Source organism: Vicia villosa, linkage group LG3 (assembly GCF_029867415.1).
Source record: "Vicia villosa cultivar HV-30 ecotype Madison, WI linkage group LG3, Vvil1.0, whole genome shotgun sequence".
Taxonomy (NCBI): Eukaryota; Viridiplantae; Streptophyta; class Magnoliopsida; order Fabales; family Fabaceae; genus Vicia; species Vicia villosa.
In genome coordinates, this window is record NC_081182.1 from 44,528,571 (window position 1) to 44,551,860 (window position 23,290).

General features: G+C 33.1%; 1 protein-coding gene and 1 pseudogene across 1 annotated transcript; one reads left to right on the forward strand and one right to left on the reverse strand.

The window, feature by feature from the left end:
* Positions 1 to 1,043: 1,043 nt before the first annotated feature.
* Positions 1,044 to 7,773, reverse strand: LOC131661214 (uncharacterized). Its single transcript, XM_058930671.1, has 15 exons — positions 7,478 to 7,773; positions 7,260 to 7,394; positions 7,055 to 7,141; positions 6,871 to 6,942; positions 6,418 to 6,622; positions 5,531 to 5,649; positions 4,812 to 5,201; positions 4,583 to 4,717; positions 4,214 to 4,354; positions 3,858 to 4,013; positions 3,560 to 3,751; positions 2,280 to 2,440; positions 2,011 to 2,125; positions 1,711 to 1,791; positions 1,044 to 1,596 (listed from the first exon to the last, which is right to left on the reverse strand). The coding sequence occupies exons 1-15, from the start codon at positions 7,604 to 7,606 to the stop codon at positions 1,399 to 1,401; spliced, it is 2,316 nt and encodes a 771-aa protein (XP_058786654.1). The 5' UTR covers positions 7,607 to 7,773; the 3' UTR covers positions 1,044 to 1,398.
* Positions 7,774 to 9,340: 1,567 nt separating this feature from the next.
* LOC131655570 (peptidyl-prolyl cis-trans isomerase FKBP12-like) lies at positions 9,341 to 9,679 on the forward strand (annotated as a pseudogene).
* The last annotated feature ends 13,611 nt before the right edge of the window (positions 9,680 to 23,290 follow it).

Genomic DNA, 23,290 nt, shown 5'->3' on the forward strand with positions numbered 1-23,290 from the left:
TAAAACATTAACATAACTATTATAAATAAAATTTATTCTTTTACAAAACATTATCTTTTTAAAATTATAAATTAGCACCCATTAACATAGGGTCTGTTTGATAAAAATAGCGGTTGACTGATAAGCTAGCTGACAGTTTATATCTTATAACTGATGGCTGATAGCTTATGGCTAATGGTTGGGACTAATAAGATAACTGATAAGATAATTAAATTGTTTGATAAAATTAGCAGTTCAAATAACTTATAAATGTAAAATGACATAAAAGATATTTAATACATAATTATTTAATTTAAAATTAAAATAAATTATAAAGGATAAAAATGAATTTATGTTAAAATAGTAAGGATAAGTAAGGAAGAAAAGATGATAAACTATAACCTAAAACGCTATTTGAAATAGCGTTTGAAAAATAAACTATAAACTAGTAAAATAAACTATAAGTTAGTGATGAAAAAACCGTTATCAAACAGGTCTAAATTGTCATATGAATTTATATAAGCTATAAGACATAAGCTTAAAATTATGCCTTACCAAACAGAGCCATAGATAGACCACCCTTTTTTTTTAGTTTCTATTTCTGACTCCTTTTGTTAATTTTTGAAAAGATTGAAAATTCATTTCAATTTTTCTATTGTTCTATTATGCGTTGTTAAAAAAATCTCTTTCGACGGCCTCGACCTCTTTAGTAATGATTACAATTTTTATAAATTATATAGTAAATCAAATTGTAAAAAAAAATGGCGAATCACTCGTTAATAAATAGGACAGACTTGACTTTTGAACTCGGACGTCTAAATTGGCCTACCTTGCCCCACCTCCTTTTGGACGGGCTTAAATGAGACGGAGGCAAAATGAGACGGAGGCAGGGCCACCCGCTTTGCCACCCCTACATATTGAAATAGACTATAAATATTGTACCCATGCAGACAGAATGTTTTTATCGTCCTCATCTACCAAATGAGATCTATATGCCTATATCCATATCCTGAGTTTGAAGGGAAATGGAAATGTTAAGAGATAAAAACAACATAGAGCAAACATATTCAAATAGACAGACATCTTTTCTTCAGAACTTTCTTGATCCCAATTAGATGATGATGATGATGATAGTCTTTAAATTTAACTGTACCATCAATAAAATACACTTATCTGCAAGAGCAGTTGGATAACACGCCTGAATATAGCAATTCAAAGGCTATCTTATCTCTGAGCAAGAAGCGCCAACTGCTGAGCTACATGGATGAGCATTGAGTAACTTTTCTCGTGGTTTTTGACTGCATTAGATCTTTTATATCAAATGACCTGTCATTTAAGCGATGACTGGCATTTTTTTCTATCACCTTATAGCTCACTTTGCTGGAAAAACATTTGGTTAGAGAACCTTCACTGAAAATTCTAAATTTCTCTCCTGAGGTACTGAAGGTAAGGAAAGACCAAGTCTGCATGAAGTCCATAATAACGTGAGAAGATAGCACCTATTCGACTAATGCTGTCGACAGCACTATTGTCACCCAAGGAAAGTTGGACAGATGAAAGCTTCACAAGTTCATAGGCAATAACAATATCATCAGGACCATATAGCTTTTCCAGAATCTGCAATGGCAAAAGAATGAATCACTTTTATCATCATACTTGGAAAGTCGGTTTAATTTGATAACAAGACCATGTTCGAAATGCATTCACACAATTACAAACACAACACAGTACCTGAATAGATGCTTTACAATGATTCACAGATATTTTTAATTCTCCCACTAAACAAAAAGCTTGGGCAAGGTTGTCTTCAGCCTGCACAGAGCAGATAATGTACAGGAAAATGAAAGTCAAACCATCATATTCAAAACACGGGACCTTGTTTGTCCATTACAGTCCATGCCTTTCAATAGCGGTCATGCAAACACAAGCAGAGAGAGGGTCTTTCCAAAATACACACAGTTGTAGTATTAGCGCAACAAACATATGAAAACTGTACTTAATGGAGAACTTTGTATGAAGGCTTGAACTCACCTCTGCAATAACCTTATTGTAAGCATGCAAATTTGATCTTAGCAAATGAAGAGATCTCAAAGCGTCTGAAATGAAAGTATTTGAAATTTCTTTTGACAATATTGCATCCTGCAACCTGACATTTCCATATATCAGTTCGTAAACTGTTGAAAAATTAAGCAGACATCTAATATTTATTATGAGCTCATGCAGTATTGATAACTGGAGTATTTATCTAGCAAGCTATAGTTCAGTGGCTGTTATTGGGATGCAAATTGAACAGTGCGTACCTTTTTATGCATATTAAGGCTTTATCAACTGTGGCACGTGAAGACTCTAGATCACAGTAAGAACCACATTTTAAACAATGCCCAGGTTGAATATGAACAGAGGCATCATTTTGGTTAAATGCATTCAGACATACTTCAGAGATGTCATCATTCTTGATAACCTGAAAGAGAAGTGTTTTAAACTTTAAAGGGAGATAATAGTTCAAACACAGGCTAGGGGTGTGCAATAAAACCAAAAACCAAAAACCAAATTCCTATCTGAATTATTCCAAATTTAAAAACCCAATCCAATAACATATTATAAAACTGGTGGCCCATTTAATAAAATTAAAATAAAAAAAAACGATACCCATATTCTAAACCGGTTAAGCTTATTGGATACCACATTTAGAATAAGTGAATAACACTGTCTCTTTCTCCCTTCATCACGATATGTATAGTCACCTCACTTTTCTCATTGAGTTGCTATGTCTTCCCACTCACGCCATTCTCAAATCTTTCATCTCTCAGAAGAATTCAATTTATTCCAAACGGTAAAATCAAATCTCTTTCTTCAATTCAATTTAACCTAATCTACGATAAACTAATTATCTAGGTTTTCATAGTTTCAGGTGCAGTACTCATCTCTCTTGTTCGTTCCCAATTTTCTCTCTTTTTTGAGTTGGATCTAAACAAGTCTTTTCTTTCACAAACTGAATCCATGATATCACATTTTCAATCCTGTTTGCAGAACTGAGATGGCTGAGTTTGAAAGTATCTAAAATTAATACAAAATGCATCACATATTGAATTGCTTGAGAGAAATTACTCAACTTTGTTATTTATAACCAAGTGATTGGAATCAAATCTACAATGAAAAACTGATTTTTTATAAAATTTGTTTGAAAACTGGTTTGAAAACTGTATTTTTTTAAGTAAATAAAAAACTGGTTTTGAGAAAAACCGGTTTAAAACAGGTTTTTTTAAAACTGTTTTTAATTGTAAAAAACCGGTTTAAAACTGAATTGAACCACAAGTAAACCGGTTTTAAAAAATTAAACCGGTTTTATAGAAACAATTTTTAGATCCAAACCAAACCATATATATGGTTCAGTTTGGTTTGGTTTATGATCCATGCACACCCCTGAACACAGGACCATATATCGAAGCCCCAAACTCCTAAATGCTAAGCAACATATGTGACAGGACGGAAATGTTAAGTCAATCAACTCTACATGCATTTATAATGTAGAAAAAGTATTAAATTAAGTATTGATAAATACCCCCTCAAAATGGCTTACAATGATTTTCTGCTTTTCACACTCAAGTACTCTGCTTTCCAACACTGCGCCAGAACAATTTGGGTTGACACAACGAAAAGCATTGAGGACAATGTCAGATAGATTGACTTCTGAACAACCAGTACATTGACAATGAAATGCGTATTCATCTTTCAGAAAACTTTGGCGATCTTTACAATCCCACAAGCCAACCTGCAAAATAGAACTGTAAATGTATATTGAACCATTGAACAAGGTGTTTATACCAAAAACAACATGTAATAAGAACTACAGATGTTAATTACCAAAAATAAGTTACCTGTGGACCATAAGACAATTCCAGCTGACACCCAGCTGCTACAACTTTTGTTGTTCGTAAATAGAGTGTGCGTGAAAGAAAATACGCATGAACATTTGGTTGGCAAGAATGGTTGAATAAACTGCCAGCTTTATAAATAGCTTTGCCCACTCTGACCTGGGATATATAACGGAATATGGCTCAGAATCACAAAGGATATCGCCAACAACAACAAAATTCCATCACCAACATTGTCTAAACTATCATAGTAGGACTTCAAGAAAAAAATATGTAAGCATAGAACAAGCAAATAAATGTAAAAAGAAAGAAAAAAGATGCAACCAACTGATAAATATATGCATAACGAACATGTGTACCTGTTCCACATTACTAGTTAAACGCGCACTGGAATGAAATGGAAATCCTCCAGACTGATCTGATAGTCCATGAGCGTCTATTGATTTTAAACGAACAACAGTCATACAATTCACTTTAATCTGAGAAATAACTATGACAGCCTGTATTGACAAATCAAGATAAAACTTGATTATTCTAATGATTAGTTACGACAAAAAAATCAAAATAAATTGATTTCTTCAACAACAAATACTTCCGCTATCATATTGGAAAAATTCTGCCACACAAGGTTTATGATGGTTCTGTTATAGATTGCTATGTTATTGTACAAATAGACACGTTCACCCTTCCACACACAAAAAGAAGAAGAAGAAGAATGCCAAAACAACCTGTGATATAGAGATTCCATCAATGGAAAATATAGTTGTATAAGACTGTTTAAGACAGTATAACAGTACAATGGCGTATATATGTGAATCCAATTTACTTTCAAATGGCATACGTTCGTAGCAATGAGAAAGCTCCTGCACAGTTAGGAGAAGCTGTAAGCATCCAGATACTCATAGTCAGAAACAATAATGCAATCAACTAAGAGAAATACAAGCAATTAAAACATACCAACTTTTCCACAAAACTTGTGATATCTTCAGACGAGCTCTTCGACAAAAACTTCGCTAGAACTCTGCCAGCCAAAACTATCTCAGAAGGCAGTACAGCAGACCAATGTACCCCTTGACATTCGTGTTGATGTTCAGTAACATCATCAATCTTTTGTTCACAATCTTTATACTGAATCACTTCAGCAGCATATTCTCCAAGATCACAGGGTAAGTTTTTAAGAATGTGATTATCTTCTGTGGAAATCCTGAACATTTGCCCGCCTGCTTTTATCTGGCATTGGCGGGAGCAATACAATGGTATTGAGCATGATATACAAGGAACTCTATCAGCAGGTAGGTCGTTCAAGCAATAATGGCAATGAGTTTCCCGGCATTGCTTTAATATTATCTGAAAGAAAAACACTCATGTTAAAAAAAACATCGATCTCGAGAAGACTGCAGATTAATGCTTATAAGCTATGGACAAATTAAAATGATGTTCTATTTGCTTGCAGAATAGCTAATACAATAAGAAAACTCTTGTAGTTATTATAGATGTCAAGTGTCTCCGGTTCTCTGGAAAGAAACTCGGATTAAAAGCAACCATTTGCCTAAATTTGTAGCATTGTATAGAACACATATTTTTACTCTTTATTTAACTATTTTTAAAAGCATTGTGCATGTGATATGCGTAAAATGTTTAAACTTGATATTACAAAGAAAATAGTTGTTTCTTACTGTAGCATAAGGTTCTTCAGCATGAACCAACGAACCTGGTGAAACATCATGTGATGGCACTGTGCCTCTTCCTTTATCAGGCATGGAGACACTTTGCAGCTTTATTTGAGGCATCTCACCTGCCACAAATGCACTGTATCATCTTACTATCTCAAAAGGAGAAAAAATGGATCTTTCATAATTATAAGTAAGGACTACACTGTAGAACAGAATACATACGAACTACACCAGATGTAAAAGAGCACTGAATAGAAGTCAGGACTAAAAAAATGTGACCGACAAAGCCCCAATTGTTTCCGAACAGGTTTACATATTAGAAATCTCGATTGAAGTTTCCTAGCATACTAGTTTATTAGTATGAGATTAAAGTGAAGCCTTTTATGGAGAAGGGTTATATCAAGAAACACCTCTAACTCTTCTAGCATAAAATCCCAGACATTTCATTCCAGGAATGAGAAGAATAAAGTAAGGTCCTCTTGATGTTCAAGTGAGTGACCTTACATGTGTAAGGGGAAGTTTAAGTCTACTTCTGCTCCAAAACAGTGAGTTGTCCTCCCTAGTCCAGATAAGGTGCATAATTTAATTCTAGAAGGAAAAGGGTGTCTTGGCTAAGTTTATTGGATCAGTGAACCCTTGTTTCATTCATTTTCCAGTCTTTTGCGTCTAAAACTATTTTCTCCGGTTAAAATTTAGGCAATTTCTTTCTCCTAAAGGTATCCAAGACTTAATTTACGAGCATAAGCATAACAGAGTCCAAAAGTGAAATATGATGAATTCAAAATGCAACACTTTACTTTTTAAACATACTTCAAATGCTATTACCATAACAAAAGAGCAAAAAAAGTCTTGACCAATTTCCCAGTTGTTTAACAAGGAACGCTTCTTACCCACTGTATTCAAGCTATTTTCCTTGTGTCGCGGCTGTACTGCTATATTTGCACTTTTGGATTGGTCTAAAACAATTTTCACCTCACTTTCTATTTGTTTCTTACCACCTGTGGATGATTCGACACTCTTAGCTATATTTAGGTCACAGATCGCATCTCTATTATTTCCCAAGGAGACATTTGCCTTTCCTCTCCTATACCATGCCTGATGCCAAAATAAAGAGTTACATGAATAAGAATAAAAACTAGAATTCAAGTTTGCATCCTTATTCTTCTTCATAATAGTCAACTACATCAAACATCGATTCAATAAACCATGAAATTTTATTGCACATATCAAAACTAACCTAATACAAATGCAAAAATTCACATCCCGTTCTACCCTGTTATGTAATAATAACTACATAAACCAAATAAACTAGGATTATAAGAAGTAATTGAATCAAAACACACCTTTGAATAGCTCGGACATATCTGAAGAGCTCGATTGCAATCTCGCAAACATTCTACCAAAAGATTCATTTTCTGCAGGGAAAACACCCGCATAATGGAAATAACATCAACCCTTATATATCATATATAAAAAGGGATTGTGAGTAGGTTAAGAGGTTAAGACTAATACTAAAATTGAACTTACATGCAATACAGTAGCTCGATTAATATACAATGTTGCAATCAGATTATTTTCAATTTCACCAACCTCAAAAGGAGCCCTACGCAATGCCTATATTAAGGAACGGCGTTAATGAACCAAATTCAAAACAAACAAACCAGTTTAGTTCCAGTAAAACCATTTTCACGCAGAGAAATTATTGGCACTCTTTCAATCAAAATAAGTATACCTGAGTATAATAATCCAGAGCCTTGGCATAATCATCGTTTGAGAAGCATTGGTTACCAAGCTGCTTATATTTCAATGCGGTTTCTTTGTTCTTGCCGCATAGAGCATAGCTAGGGTCTGCAAGTTCAGCCACCATCTGAGAACAGCGAAAGCGTTATAATTAGCAATAATTTAGGGTTTTGTTGGAATGAGAGAAGAGAAGGTATAGTTGAGTAGTACCTGGTGAAATGGTTCGAAATGAAGAAAGAAGTTATGAAGAGAAGAACATGAGTCGCGAAGAGTGTGAACAGTGCTATCCCCAATCAGTTGTTTTAGTTTCTCTGGAATCGCAGCTTTGAGAGGCTCCATCTTCTTCTTCTTCTTCTTCCGTAGACAATATAACACAAGTGCAACTCTTTTGTTCCTTTCGGTTTTGCCTTTGCTTTCTGTTTCTTTGTCTGCCTCGTTTGAAACCAGATGATGTTTGGAGCGACAATCTTATTTGTTTTCTAGAGAAGTTTTAAGTTTTTTTAAGGGAGAGAATATTTAGGTTAATGCTACCTAAGAAATTGAGTTATTTATATTAGACTTAATTCTTTTTTATAAGATACCCGTGCTTCCGCACGGGTAAATTTATTTAATATTGTATGAAATTAATTAGATACATATAAATTTTTAATAAATGATTTAATTACAAATGAAAAATATTATATAAATTTAATTATATAAAAAAAGAATCTGAAAGATGAAGATAAAAAAATGAAATTTTAACATTTAAAATTAAAAATTATCTCTCAATTTATAGTAATTGTTGATTAAAATAAAATAGATACTTTGTTGATAATGACCCGTGAAATAAAAATTTTATTTGATCTGATATAAAATATATTTAAATACAATTGTAAAATGAACAATAATCATATGAATTTAATTGTATTAAATAATCTTTAAAAAAATCGTGAAATGAAGAAAAGAAATTTTTTTTAAAAATAAGGATATTATCTCTCTAATAAAAATAATGATTGATTAAAATAAAATAAATATTATGTTAACAGTGACCCGTGATATTACAATATTTTTAATTTTATTAAAATTAAAAAATAAATTATTTTTTAGAGTTGATACATAAATAGAGAAAAAAATTAAAATGAAAGTAAGAAAGTGTGGGAAGAAAATTTGAGAGAAATTTGAAATTTTAATTAAGAAAGAGAAAGTGTGTAATCATCGATTAAAATAAATTAAATATTGTATTGATAGTGACCCGTGAGATAAATAAATATTTAATTTTATTAAAGTTAAAAAATATATATTATTAATAATTTTTGTGATTAAATGAAAAAAAATTAAAATGAAAGTAAGAAAGTGTGGGAAAATGAAATGTGAAAGAAATTTGAAAATTTAAGTAAGAGAGAGAAGAAGTGTGTTGGGGAGAAAAAGTTAGTTATTGAAAAGTTAAAAAGTTGGACCAATGAGAGGCCGACAATTGGCGCTTGGTTATTGAAAGGATGAAAAGTGATATGTGATTTTGTTAGTTACCAAATGGCCCTTTTTTATTTGTAAAAATTTTTTTAACTAAGGGCATAATAGTCAGATTGGTCAATTTTTTATTAATTGTTTGTATAGTAGATAAGTCATTTTGGTCGTTTAACTAGAAAAAGAAATCGATATTGATTCTTAACTCTTAAAAATATCTTTTTCATTTAATTAGCGAAGAAAAAAATTAAGAAATTGATCGTTAAATTTGTTGTTATTAAGTTGAAAATAATTGATATGATAAATTTTGAAAATTAGTAGACTAATATGAATCTTTTGAAGTTAAGGGAGTAAAATGAACTTCCGAGATTGACATTCAAAACCAAAAATATTAAACATAATAATTGAGAAAGTAAGATTATTGAGCTTACAATTAATATGGATAAGATAACTATTTATATAAAAACAAATAGGATTACAATAAACATAAAATGAAGGGTTAATATGTATTTTATCCCCTCTCACATGGGCGAACTTTGAAAAAACTTGTAAAAAAATAATTTAAATTTCATCCTTAACATTTCACGATTCTCTTGTTTTAATCTCACCGGCGAAGAAGAAGAAGAAAAAATGGGAGTTAAGAAGCAAATCATAAGACCTGGAACCGGTCCCAACCTAGCCCAGGCCAGAACGTCACCGTTCACTGCACCGATTACGGTAAAAACGATGACCTATCTCAGAAGTTCTAGATGAGAAAGGATCTTGTCCATAATCCCATTCACCTTCAAAACAGACCAAGGTTTTGTCATCAAATGATGGGATGAAGGTGTCTTTGGCGTGCAACTCGGCGAAGTTGCTCGTCTTCGGTGCTCTACTGATTATGCTTATGATGTTGGTGGTTTTCCTGCCTAGAGAGTACAACTCAACTCTGTCTTGGAGTTTGAGATCGAGGTCTTAAGTGCACAATGAAAACCTTCTTAGTCTTTCCTATGCTAAATTATTAGTATGAGTTGAGTATCCTCTATTTCATTGGGCTTGTTTAATGGTATTTAGAGTCTACTGAGAGATTCATTGTGCTTTACATCGTTGATCCATTGTCTTCCGGTGAGAAACTTTTAGAAAACTGTGTCATAACTCCGATTTGCTTTACCCGGTTGACCCACTGTCTTCCGGTGAGATATTTTTGGAAAACTGTGTCATAACTCTGATTTTCTTTCCATACACTACCATGACTTTTTCCAACATATGTTTTCAAAATTCTCCGGCCACCACCGCATTTCTGTCGTCGTCCCTACTAATCTCGGCGACCTTCCGATCAAGGCGATTTTCTCTATCGCCCCACTCGCCACCGTGCAACTGTTCCAAATCTGGTCTCAAATTTTATTTTCCACTCACGGAAAACTATGATCCAGTTCCAACAGGGCCTTTTTCACCCAGTTCGCGTGATATTTTCTCTGTTCAAATACTCATGGCTACTCCTGAGAACTTTACGCCAAACTACAATGATTTTCTCAAGTGGTATCAGAATTATCAAAACTCAGATCCTACTACATCAGTTGCACACACAGGTAATTCATCTGTTTTCCTCTCTCAATCATCTTCTCTTGGATCCTTAATTTTGGTGCGTCTGATCATATTATCGATAATAAAAAAATCTTTTCTCTTCTCTTTCTACCTTTGGTTTCTTACCTACTATAACTTCTTCCAATGGCTCTCTAACCCGATCCGAAGGGATTGGTACTGTTCAAAATTTTGCCTTCTCTCTCAGTTACTTCTGTTCTCTATGTGCCTAATTGTCCATTTAATTTACGTTCAGTCAGTCGTTTAAATCGTTCTCTTGATTGTATTGTCACCTTCACTAACAGTAATGTTATGCTACATGATCGGATTTCGGGACAGACAATTGGTATTGGGTGTGAATCCCAAGGCCTTTATTACCTTTCACTGTCATCTCAAACATGCTCAACTAAAGATTCTCCACTCACTATCCATCCTCAGTTAGGTCATTACAGTCTTTCTAAACTATAGAAGTTGGTGTCAAGTTTATCAAAGGTATCTAATTTACATTGTCAGTCATGTCACTTAGGGATGAAAGCTTACAGGACAAGAAAGGCAGCACTAGATATGGTTGAAGGGTCTTTCAAGGAGCAATATAGAAGACTTTATGACTACACACATGAGCTACTGAGGTCTAACCCAAACAACACCATCAAGATCAATGTCCAAGCAACTGATGTGGATCCTACTGAAATTGAACAACAACATGAAGATTATGTTAGCAGGCCATTACTACCAAGTTTCCATAGACTTTATATGTGCCTTCAAGCTTGTAAGAAAAGTTTCCAAGTTTGTAGACCAATATTAGGAATAGATGTATGTTTTCTCAAGGGCAATTATGGTGGGCAGAGTCTTGCAGCAGTTGGGAGAGACCCCAATGATCAAATGTTGCCCATTGCATTGGCTGTAGTTGAAGCTGAGACAAAGGATTCTTGGGCATGGTTTTTCGACCTGCTAGTTAGAGACTTGGGAGGACCAGAAATTTGTAAGAAATTTAATTTAATTTCAGATCCGTAGAAGGTAACATTCTCGTCTTAACTTTTTTATTTTGTAACAATTCAGTCCTTTCTATTTTAAAAATGTAACATATTAAGTCCTTTTCAAGTGTAACACTGTTTGTTCATTACATGATTAGGGACTGTTACCTGCAATAGAGGAGTTATTGCCTGGAGTTGACCAGAGATTTCGTGTTAGACATCTATATAGCAACATTAGAAAAAGGCTTTCGGGAAAGCAATTGAAGGAATTAATGTGGAGGGCAACAAAGGCAACCTATCCCCAAGCACGGGAAAAGGAAATGAGGGAGATGAGAAAGGTTAATGAGGAAGCATACAAGCATTTGTTGAAGATTCCTCCTAGATTTTGGAGTAAATCATAATTCAAATATACAACAAAAATTGATGTGTTGGTGAACAATATGTCTGAAACTTTTAATAGTGTTATTATTGGGCCAAGACAAAAACCAATTGTAACAATGATGGAGGAGATCAGAAGGTACCTCATGGATAGATGGGCAACTAATAGAGCCAAGATTGAAGAGTATAATGAGTCTGTACTACCAAGAATTAAGAAGGTGCTAGAAAGAAGGCAAGAATTCTCAAGGTTTTTTATTGCAAGGTAATTCAAATGACACTTCATAAATGACAGTAATTCTGAAACACTATACTCATACAATTCTCATTTTTTTAGGTTATCAGGCAACATGATTTATAAAGTGAGGCATACTAGTGTGACTTGGTAGAAATTCACAGTTGACCTCAATAAGTTTGAGTGCTCTTGTAGGAGTTGGATGCTGGCTGGGATTCCATGCCATAATGCAATTTCTTGCATCCTCAGTAGATCTGAAGACCCTACTGAGTACATTCCTTCCTGGTTTAGTAAGGAGACATACCAAGCTTTCTATGCACCTTTGATATATCCAACAAATGGGGAGAACTTGTGGGAATTGACACCATATCCTGACATTCTTCCACCCCCATCCAGAAGGGCACCTGGGAGGCCAAAAAAGAGAAGAAACATAGATGCTGATGAAAAGAGGAAGGATACTACAACTGTTTCCAGAAAGGGATTGCCAAATAAATGCTCAGCATGTGGTCTATCTGGACATAACAAATCATCATGTCCATCTGCACCAAGACAGTCCAACAATGCAACCACTGCTCAATCTCAAAGTGCCACAAATGTCCCCACCTAAACTCCCACAACTGTCCAATCCCAAACACCCACAACTGTACAATCCCAAACTCCCACAATTGTACAGTCTCAACCTACAAATAGAGTTCAAACAAGGCAATCTCAAAATGCCACCATCCAAAGCCAACCAACAAGTAGAGTTCAAACAAGGCAATCAGCAGTGACCCAAAAATAAAGAGTTCAGACACGCTATTCAATCACAGTTGCTCAGCTACTTCCCATGAGAAGGGCTAGACAAGGACAAGGACCAACAACAGCATTTCAGCCACCAACAAGTCAGAGACCCAAGATGCCTTTTAAAAGGAAATCCAAATAGGATGTAACCCTGTAGACTATTTTTTGGGATCTAATATTTTGATTATTTTGGGATCTAATGTTTTGATTAGTTTAAGTACTCAACTATCTACTATGTAATTCTGTTATGACTATCTAATTCTGTTATGACAATGTTTTGATTAAGTGAATATGCAATGTTTTGGTTATTTAAGGATTTACCATCTAACTCTGGTTTGTGTATAACATTGTTATCAACTGGTTTGTGTATAAAAATGTATATCAGTCACGTTTTATTCTGTAACAAACTGATCCTTTAGGATTTTAACTAGTAACAACAATGTTTTACTTATTCTTATATTGTAACAACCAGGTCCTTCATTTATACATTACACTAAGTAGTAAATTGCAGTATCAAAACTGGAATATACAACACAGATAAAGAAGATGTCATTAAACTCCAATTGTCATCAAATATTACATCAAGGGGCCAAAAACTATGTGTTACAACATAACATTAACATTAACTAAGATCACTACTCCTTAAACAACAAACAAATTAACACTACAACAATCAAAACTAAACAGATTATGACATAAAATAGCATCTTCAACATCTTCAAAATGTTTTTCATGATATCCTTGTTGTAGTTGTCATCCCTCCTAAGCATCTTGAGTTGTAAATCCTTTTCGTCACATTTAGAACCCTTGAAAATGCAGTGTGTTGTATCTCTTGTTTGCCTTCATCACTATGTTGATTTTCATACCACAGAAAAAAATTGCAACCAGGATTATCATCTTCGCTATGTTAACAAAATCAAAAAGAGTAAACCCAACTCAGACACATAAGAATGAAATATCATATCCAACCTATTTACAACATACATACCTTAAAGTATTTGCATCCCCAAAATAGCTTCCCCAAATTTCTTCCTTTCTTCTTAACTGATCTTATCGCTGCTTTGGATCCACACAAACATAATGGTTCAATTCCAGATTGATACGCACTCGATATTAACGAACTTGAGTTCTCAGCTCTACGATTTGTTGCGCTGCTACCGAATTGGGCCATTGACAGAGAGAAGAAAAATTAGGGTTCACAACTTTCGGAATGAGAATGAAACGTAAACTCAGCAAGGTTAGGGTTCATGATTTGTAGGTAATTTTCTTCATAAATTAAAGAAACAATAAAATATATTCATAGTCAGCAAACGTTAACTGACAACTCAGCACCGTTAGTGACAAATCATCATTTTTGGGACGAAACTCTTAACCATGGGCAATGTTGATAGTGTTAGATAACTTAAAGGACCAATGTGTAGCAAAAATAACTTAAAGGATCAAATCGTTACAACTAAATAACATAAAGTACCCTAGAAGTAATTTAGCCATAAATTTTATATTATAAAACATGTTTAACTAGTACATTACAAGAATATACTTTTTTAGAATAATTGAAATACGTATACACACGTAATAAGTTTATTATAATAAACTCCAGGCTATTCTACAGGGGTGTGCATGGTTGGTTATTTTCAAAAACCAAACCATAACCATTTTAAAACCATTTAAATGGTTTGGATTTATAACCATAACCACATTTTAATCAAAACTGGTTATAAAACCGGTTATAAATTTGGTTATGATTATATAACCGGTTTTTTAAAAAAATCCAGTTTTGAAAATTATTTTTTCCGAAAATATTTTTTTTCAAAAAAAATTAATATTTTGAAAATTAAAATATTTGGATTTGGATAATAACCGGATTATAACCGAATTCAAAATAATTTAACCGGTTAATAACCATTTAACTATATCCAGATTATATGAATGGATAACCAAACCATTAATAACTAAACCGGTTAATAACCATTCAATTATATCCGGATATTTAAAAGTGGTTTAGGTTTGATTATGATTTTGAACATCAAAACCGGATATTTTGCACACCCCTAATTATATGCACCAGAAACTTACATAGAAGTGAGAAGACAATAAATCTTCATTTTTGTTTACCATTTTATTAATACAGCTATCCCTAAATCATGATAAAAGAAACTAGAGATGTTGTAGCTGTTATATGCACTGTCTTTTATCGAGTTGAAGTAGCAAACGGCTGGCAAGGGAAGGGAACAATTGGCATCATAAGAATTTCCATTGTTTGAATGGAAATGGAATATCCTAGTGTGTTTAACAAATCCTAGACAACATTCATATCCTAACTACTAAATATCTTCTACTAATGTAATTAGATTATTATATTACAGACAGTATCATAGGTTAAAACTAGTTAATTAGAAAACGTTTGACATCCTGATTATAGATTCGAATGAACAATCCCACCAAACCAGTTATTCTCATGATTATTTAACTTTATTGAAGATCCGCAGTCCGCACGCACCGTTAACTTTTGCTTAACTGTAGTTTAATAATTTATTATCTCTCTTGCTCATGGATTTCTTTTTTTTTTTATAAAATTTTTGGTATAACCCAAGCTCCAAATTTTTACCACTAGACTAACTTCTAGGAGTTTTCTCGCTCACGATTTTAATTCATCTTTAAATGACCCATTTTGTTTTATCTATATAAAAAAAATTAAAAAAATGTTACAAAAAATAATTTTAAGGGTGTGTTTGTTTCAAGTTATAAAATATTATTTCTTAGAATCTTATTCCCAGGATTATTACTCTTAGAAATAATATTTACATGCAAGTGTTTGGTTAAAAGTTTAAAATTTTCAAGAATGCTTATAATATTTATTCAATTTAAAAATTATAAAAAATAAAAATAAAATATATGTGAGTAGGAGTGGGAAGTTAGAGTTAGTCAAATACTCAAATTTTATTTCCATGAGCATGTTGGATTTCCACCTTTTAAGTATGAGAATAATTATGACAAAAATGATATGTAAAAATATTCCTTGGAATAAAATATACCAGAGAATAATTTTTAAAAACTTGAAACAAACATAAAATTGTTTTATTTCCAATCTCAGATTCCCAGAAATACAATTTCTATCCTTGAAACAAACACACCCTAAAATAGTAATTATTGTAATTTATTGTTTTTATAAATTAAAAAACTAATTTTAACATTCAAACATAGAATCACATACTTTAAAAAAAATTAAAATATCTTATAAAATATTATTAAAAGTAACTTTAATTTAAATTATTTTTTTTATAATTTTAGTATTTAAAAAATTATAACAAAATAATAAATGATCTAAAATGATATTTTATAAAAAATTATTTAAACTAATTTTTTATTTGAAATTTTAAAAAAAAGTTAAAATAATTCTTTTAAATAAAAATTTCTAACACTATAACAATCATTCTAAAAATAAAACCAAAACAAACGGGAATTATACAATATTGTTGACATTAAAAATATTCTTGTATTCTTTTTGGTTCTATTTATAAATAAAAAATTACTTTTTAGATTTATTGAAAAAATAATGTATTTAATAAACATATAGTTCAGATACATTAATTATTTAATATATTTAAAAAGTAAATTATTTTTTATTAATAGAACTAGAACTAACAATTTATGATTCAAACCTTTTTGAATTTTAAAGTTGACAATTTTTCTACCTTAATGATTACATATTGATGAATTAATTACATAGATATTAGTAAATGATGTTCGAACATGATTAAATTTACGGTTAGAGAAATACAACTAGAAAAGAAAATTGTTAGGACTAAACTAATATAAATGGTATTAAATGAGTAACATATTTCTAGTATACATTCCCTCAAAGGTTGTAAATCCTGAGATAGCAAATGCTTGCATCTAAAGGACCAATGGTTTAGAAAAAATGAACGATTTTATCTCCTTACGTGGTAATTGGATTGAACTCTAATTTCGATAAGGATTAGTTTGATAGAAGTCGAAGTCTTACATATTATAGTCAAAGTCCGTTCAAGCATGTAGTTGCCGAAATATGCTATGTTATTAGCATGTCAAATTGCGCAAGTCTGTTAGCCCAATTGTGTAAGTTAGCTTGTTGTTTAAGTTAACTTAATAGTCTATAAATAGATTGGTTCTTCCAGGTTGTTAAGAGAGTATTGTTTGTTGTTATTCACTCGTAATCTTTTAACCCTAATAGAGGAACTGAATAGAAAAAAGAGTTATAATCAATCCTGATTTATTCTTCTTCTTCATTCTCTCTATTTCGTAAAATTGAAAGGGTTTCTTGTGTTTGTTCAAAAAACTTAATCTTTCGCATAGTTTTAATTTGTTCTTGGCGACTCTCGTTACAACAAATTGGTGCGTGGAGCATGGAGAAGAAGATGTCGTCAACAAATTATGAGATTGAGAAACTCACCGGAGTGAACGATTTCAGTTTATGGCGCTTGAAGATGCAAGTTCTTCTTGTTCAATAGGGTTTGTTGGAAGTGTTGAAAGGATCAGAGAAGGTGGATGTTGTCCTAACGGAGAAGGAGAAGACGGCGATAATAGAGAAAGCTCACAAGGCCATCGTATTTGTGCATAAAAGTGACATTTCTTCAATATGGATGATTTTTGGTAATGGGGGTGAAAAAGAAGGTTTGCTAATGCGAGCACCCTTGAAAATACTCTTTTGGGGTTTTGGAGTCGGAGAATCCAGAAAATGTGAGTCAACATGTTCAAAGTATGAAGGCGACCGTCTCGTGGAGTTGTCACTTTGACGTTTTTAGGGGCACCCTCTATTTTAATATGTTTAGACGGTGATTTCAAATCCGTTGTTTTTTTATAGGCAATCTTCCTCAATTGCTCTTTGATGTGCAATTTCATTATGTCATCAGCTTTCATGAATTTCTCTTGGATCACTTCCCACTTGGTCATGATAGAAATGTTTGATTTATCATTCTTCATCACACCATCATCATCATCATCATCATCATCATCATCATCAAAGCAGAGTCTTTTTCAATGAGTGCAAACTTCATCCATACGTATTGGTTTTTCAAGCTTCATCTTCCTTGAAATTAAACAAGCACATGAAAGACCTTAAGTCTTCCTAAGTATACATCCACACTTTGAGTTATCTGAACCCGTTTTATCCGCTCGCTTGGCTTCCTGAAAAATAAAATTCAATGTCGCCAGAGATACGTTGCCAATCAACTGTGAATAAAGAATGTTGTCTTTGAATTGGTGTTCTAACACAATAATGCTCTGATCAAAAAATGTTAGTATCTCATTATGTTAGTTTTAGAGCATTTGGTTAACGACGTCCCAATCTCGACAAAAATCATATTTATTGTTTCCCAACCTATTCTTCATTCTCGCATGTGCATATTCAACTTTGTTAGTTGTTGTATTGCCAAAGTGCCAAACCTGATCGGTCCATGCACAAACAATCTTCTCTTTAACTTGATCCAGAAAAGTGCCCTCAACATATTTCACCAAATATGGATATATCGCACACACGCACTCCTGAAATGTATAACCGATTCGACATATAATTCTTATGTGAAAGAATTTATTATAAAATTCCATGCATCCATTATATTTTCCACCACCACACCAGGTTTGACAATTTTTCCATCTTCACCTTTGACTTGTTTCGTGCCAATCACTATTTTTACTCAACTTCTCACATTTTTGGTTATGTGATACTTACAAAGTAATGCAGACGATGTAGGAAACACCGTTGCAATCGAGTTCATGAGTGTGGTGTCGTGATCAGTGATTATGACTTGTGGCGTGTTTTTTTGGTCCTTCAACATAATCTTGCATATTTCCAAAGGACATGTCACGTGGTCCCCTTTTTCGGATTCCAAAAATGCAAAATCGATTGAATAAGTCATCTCCGTAGAAGTTACACCAACAATTTCCAAGAGTGAAGGTTTATAGTTGTTTGTTTTGTACGTTTGAATAAATTATGAGGACAATGGTAAATGTGTTGAACAACTTGATGAAATCGGGATGAATCCAAAATATATATTGAACGGTGAATTTATCCTCACAAACTTTGTACCTAAAAACATAGTTGTCATTCTCCCAAAGCTTTAACAATTTTTGCATCTCAGATCTTGGTCCTCTTTCTGCCTTGTTGTTTCGAGCATGCACGTTGTATATTTGCTTGATATTTGGAACATTTAGAGGTCTTTTCCATTTCAAACATACAAGTATGTTTTTCGGTCCACCATGTTTAATGTCATGTCCGAAATAAGTTTTATCTCGTCTGAAACAAGGCGACCTACAATGGAATTCCGACTAACTTGTCACTCAAGATATGATTATGTATATTGGAAATCATATTAAATTTTCATGTCTTATCGCCATATGGTATCCGCACAATTTAAAATGGTCACTCACATTTTCTTGATCCAGTGCCATCGCGTTTCAACTTCCTAATCCTTGGTTAGTATGTGCCACTTTTTTCGCATATCATTGTTACAAATGCTTGTCTTCTATCCAAATCATTGTCGGACCTTCCGATTACAATGCCAAACCCCCAATTTTTCGGTCTCCTTACGGACCCATTGTAGCATATGTTCACGAACAATAAACACTTATTTATTTGTAAATTGTGCACAAAAATCTACCTCGACAACAATCGGTCGAGCACCCGGTTTAACATCATCATTCGTTTCATCTTGTTTTCATCATTATTCACTCCATCCAGTTTAACATCATGCTTCACTTCGATCGATTTAACATCCACAGTCACAGTAGCTTTGGAAAATATATTTGGGTGCACCATATTTAATGTAACCAATAACAGAAAAATAGGACAATTCAGATATACACATCCAAACCATACCAAACTCCGTCCGGAGATGCATATGTGAATTCAACGTTCATTTTTCAGCTCAAAGACAAGATTAATACAAGGAGTGTGGGACAAAATGAATGAGACTTACCTGTAATTCCAGCTTGTTTTGCTCCCTTTAAAGTGATAAAATTAAAGAATGATATTTTGGTTGTAAAATGTTGATTGAGAATGAGAGAAATCTTTTTTAAGGGTTTTGTGATGAAGTATGTTTTTAGCATGAAGAAGATCATGCAAGGTGGTGTATTATGAAATTTTTCGTTGGGCATTTTCGGAGATGCATCTTCATAAATAAAAAAGATTTGTTAATTAAGTCAGTTGAGTGAAAAAAAGATAGATATGTTTGATTTATCATTCTTCATCACACCATCATCATCATCATCAAAACACAACCTTTTTCAATGAGTGCAAACTTCATTCATACATATTGGTTTTTCAAGATTCATCTTCTATGAAATAAAGTAAGCACATGAAAGACCGTAAGTCTTCCTACGTATACATCCATACTTTGAGTTATCTGAACCTATTTTATCCGCTCGCTTGACTTCGTAAAAAATAAAATTCAATGCCGCCTGAGATACGTTACCAATCAACTGTGAATAAAGAATGTTATATTTGAATTGGTGTTCTTACACAATAATGCTCTGATCAAAAGATGTCAGTACCTCATTATGTTATTTTCACAGCATTTGGTTAACGGCGTCTCAATCTCGACAAAAATCATCTTTATTGTTTCCCAACCAATTCATTAGTCTCGCATGTGCATATTCAACTTTGTTAGTTGTTGTATTGCCAAAGTGTCAAACCTGATTGGTTCATGCACAAACAATATTCTCTTTAACTTGATCTAGAACAGTGCCCTCAACATATTTCACCAAATAGGGATATATCGCGCACGCGCACACACACACACACTCCTTAAATGTATAGCTGATTCGACATATAATTCTTATGTGAAAGAATTTATTATAGAATTCCATGCATACATTATATTTTCCACCACCACACCAGATTTGACAATTTTTCCAACTTCACCTTTGACTTGTTTCGTGCCAATTGCAAGTTTTACTCAACTTCTCACATTTTTGGTTATGTGATACTTACAAAGTAATATGGACGATGTATGAGACACCGTTGCAATCGAGTTCATAAGTGTGGTGTCGCGGTTAGTGATTATGACTTGTGGCATATTTTTTTGGTCCTTCAACATATTCTTGCATTTTTCCAAAGGACGTGTATCATGGTTCTTTTTTTAGGATTTAAAAAATGCAAAATCGACGGAATAAGTCATCTCCGTAGAAGTTACACCAGTAATTTCCAAGAGTGAAAGTATATACTTATTTTTTTTTGTATGTTGAATAAATTATGAGGACGATGCGAAATGTGTTGAACAACTTGATGGAATCGAGATGAATCCAAAATATATCTAGAATGGTAAATTTATCCTCACAAACTCCGTACCTAAAAACATAGTTGTCATTCTCCAAAAGCTTTAACAATTGTTGCATCTCAGATCTTGGTCCTCTTACCGCCTTGTTGTCTTGAGCATGCACGTTGTATATTTGTTTGATATTTGAAATTTTTAGAGGGTTTTTCCGTTTCAAAGATACGAGTATGTTTTTCGGCGCCACCATGTTTAATGTCATACCCGAAACAAGCCTTATCTCGTCCGAAATAAGGCGACATACAATAGAATGACCGACTAACTTGTCACTCAAGGTATGATTATGTTTACTGGAAATCATATTAAATTTCCATGTCTTATACTCCATATGGTATCCGCAAAATTTAAAATGGTTACTTACATTTCCTCGATCCAGTGACATCGCGTTTCAACTTCCTAATCCTTGGTTAGTACGTGCCACTTCTTTTGCATATCATTGTTACAAATATTTGTCTTCTATCCAAATCATTGTTGGATCTTCCAATTCTAATGCCAAACCCCCAATTTTCCGGTCTCCCTACGGACCCATTGTAGCATATGTTCACGAACAATAAACATTTTTTATTTGTAAATTATGCACAAACATCTACCTCGAGAACAACCGGTTGAGCATCCAATTTAACATCATCATTCGCTTCATCTTGTTTGACATAATTATTCACTTCATCCGGTTTAATATCATGCTTCACTTCGACCGATTTAACATCCATACGCACAATAGCTTTGAAAAATATATTCGGGTGCACTATATCTAATGCAACCAATAACAGAAAAATAGGATAATTCGTATGTACACATCCATACCACACCAAAGTATGGAGATGCATTTCCGGATTCAACGTTCATTTTCCCATTCAAAGACAAGATTAATACAAGGAGTAAGGGACATAATGAATGAGATTTATCTGCAATTTCAGCCCGTTTTGCTCCCTTTGAAGTGATGAAATACAAGAAGGATATTTTGGAGGTAAAATATTGACTGAGAATGAGAGAAATCTTTTTTAAGAGTTTTGCATGGAGTATGTTTTTAGCACGAAGAAGAAGATCATGCAAGGTGGTGTTTTATGAAATTTTTCGTTGGGCATATCCGGAGATGCATCTTTCAAAATATAACTGATTTGTTAATTACGTCAGTTGAGTGAATAACAAAACCATATAAATGAGTGCATGTGGTATTTCAGAGATGCATCTCCGAATACACTTAAACATGATACAAAGATGCATCTTCAGACCATATTTTAAAAAAAATTGGGGGTGAATCTCAACGTGAAGGCTAATGTGATTTTGGATGCGTAGAAGGACATTGTCGGGTTTTCAAGGGTGTGGAAGGCACCACTATGGGTGGAAAGAACATTTCCCTTTGAAAGAATGTTAGTAGTAGCACCTATAAAAGGAAAGATGGTAAAAATAAATTTAAGTAGTTTGAACTTATAGAGAGAAAACATGAAGATTATGTAAAAAAAAAAAGTAAATAAGATGAAGAAGAGTCAAACAATTAGAGATAGAGAAAACCCTAAGAAAAACTATAAGTCGTTAAAAAAGATCTCGAAATTAACAATTTGAAAAGAAACATGATTCTCAATAGAATATTATGACAGAAGTTCATCTATATAATCGATGCCACTTAGTGTGATAAGACTCAATTGTTACTATTGCCGTTTGTATCCTTAATGAATGTTTTTATCCTACTCGTTGCCGCTTGAGAGAGGGCTGATACCACTTGATGCTAGAACTGACCCTCGAACCGGATTAAACCGGTGGTGATAAACCGAAAAAATAAAAATAAAGAGATGTCCAATTTTAATTCTTAATTACATTTCATAAATAGGCAAAATACATTTTTTGGTCCCGTATGTTAATCTTGAGGTTCATTTTGGTCCTTTAACTTCAAAAAATTTCATATTGGTCCCATAACTCTTCAAAATGTATCATTCTAGTCTTTTTGTCATATTAGCGACGAAAAAACTCAAAAATTGATCGCTAAATCGGTCGCTAATATGACAAAAATTAAAATGACACCTTTTAAAGAGTTAAGAGATTAATATAAAACTTTTTATAATTAAGGGACCAAAATGAACTCCGAAAATAAAATATGGAAAAAAGTATTTTGCCTCCTAAATATAAACTGTATACACATTAATATAAGGCTTCACAAATATTGTTTAAAAAAGAGTTCTTAAAAAGAAAATATCAGAAGAAAGAAACATGGTCAACCACAATTATTGGGATAATACAGGTAGCTTTGCTAAACTATTGCATGTTTTTTTATGGGCGTATGCATGCATGATCTTCTGTCAGCAACTTTGTGAACATCGACCAAACAAATGAACTAAACCAAGAGTACAAA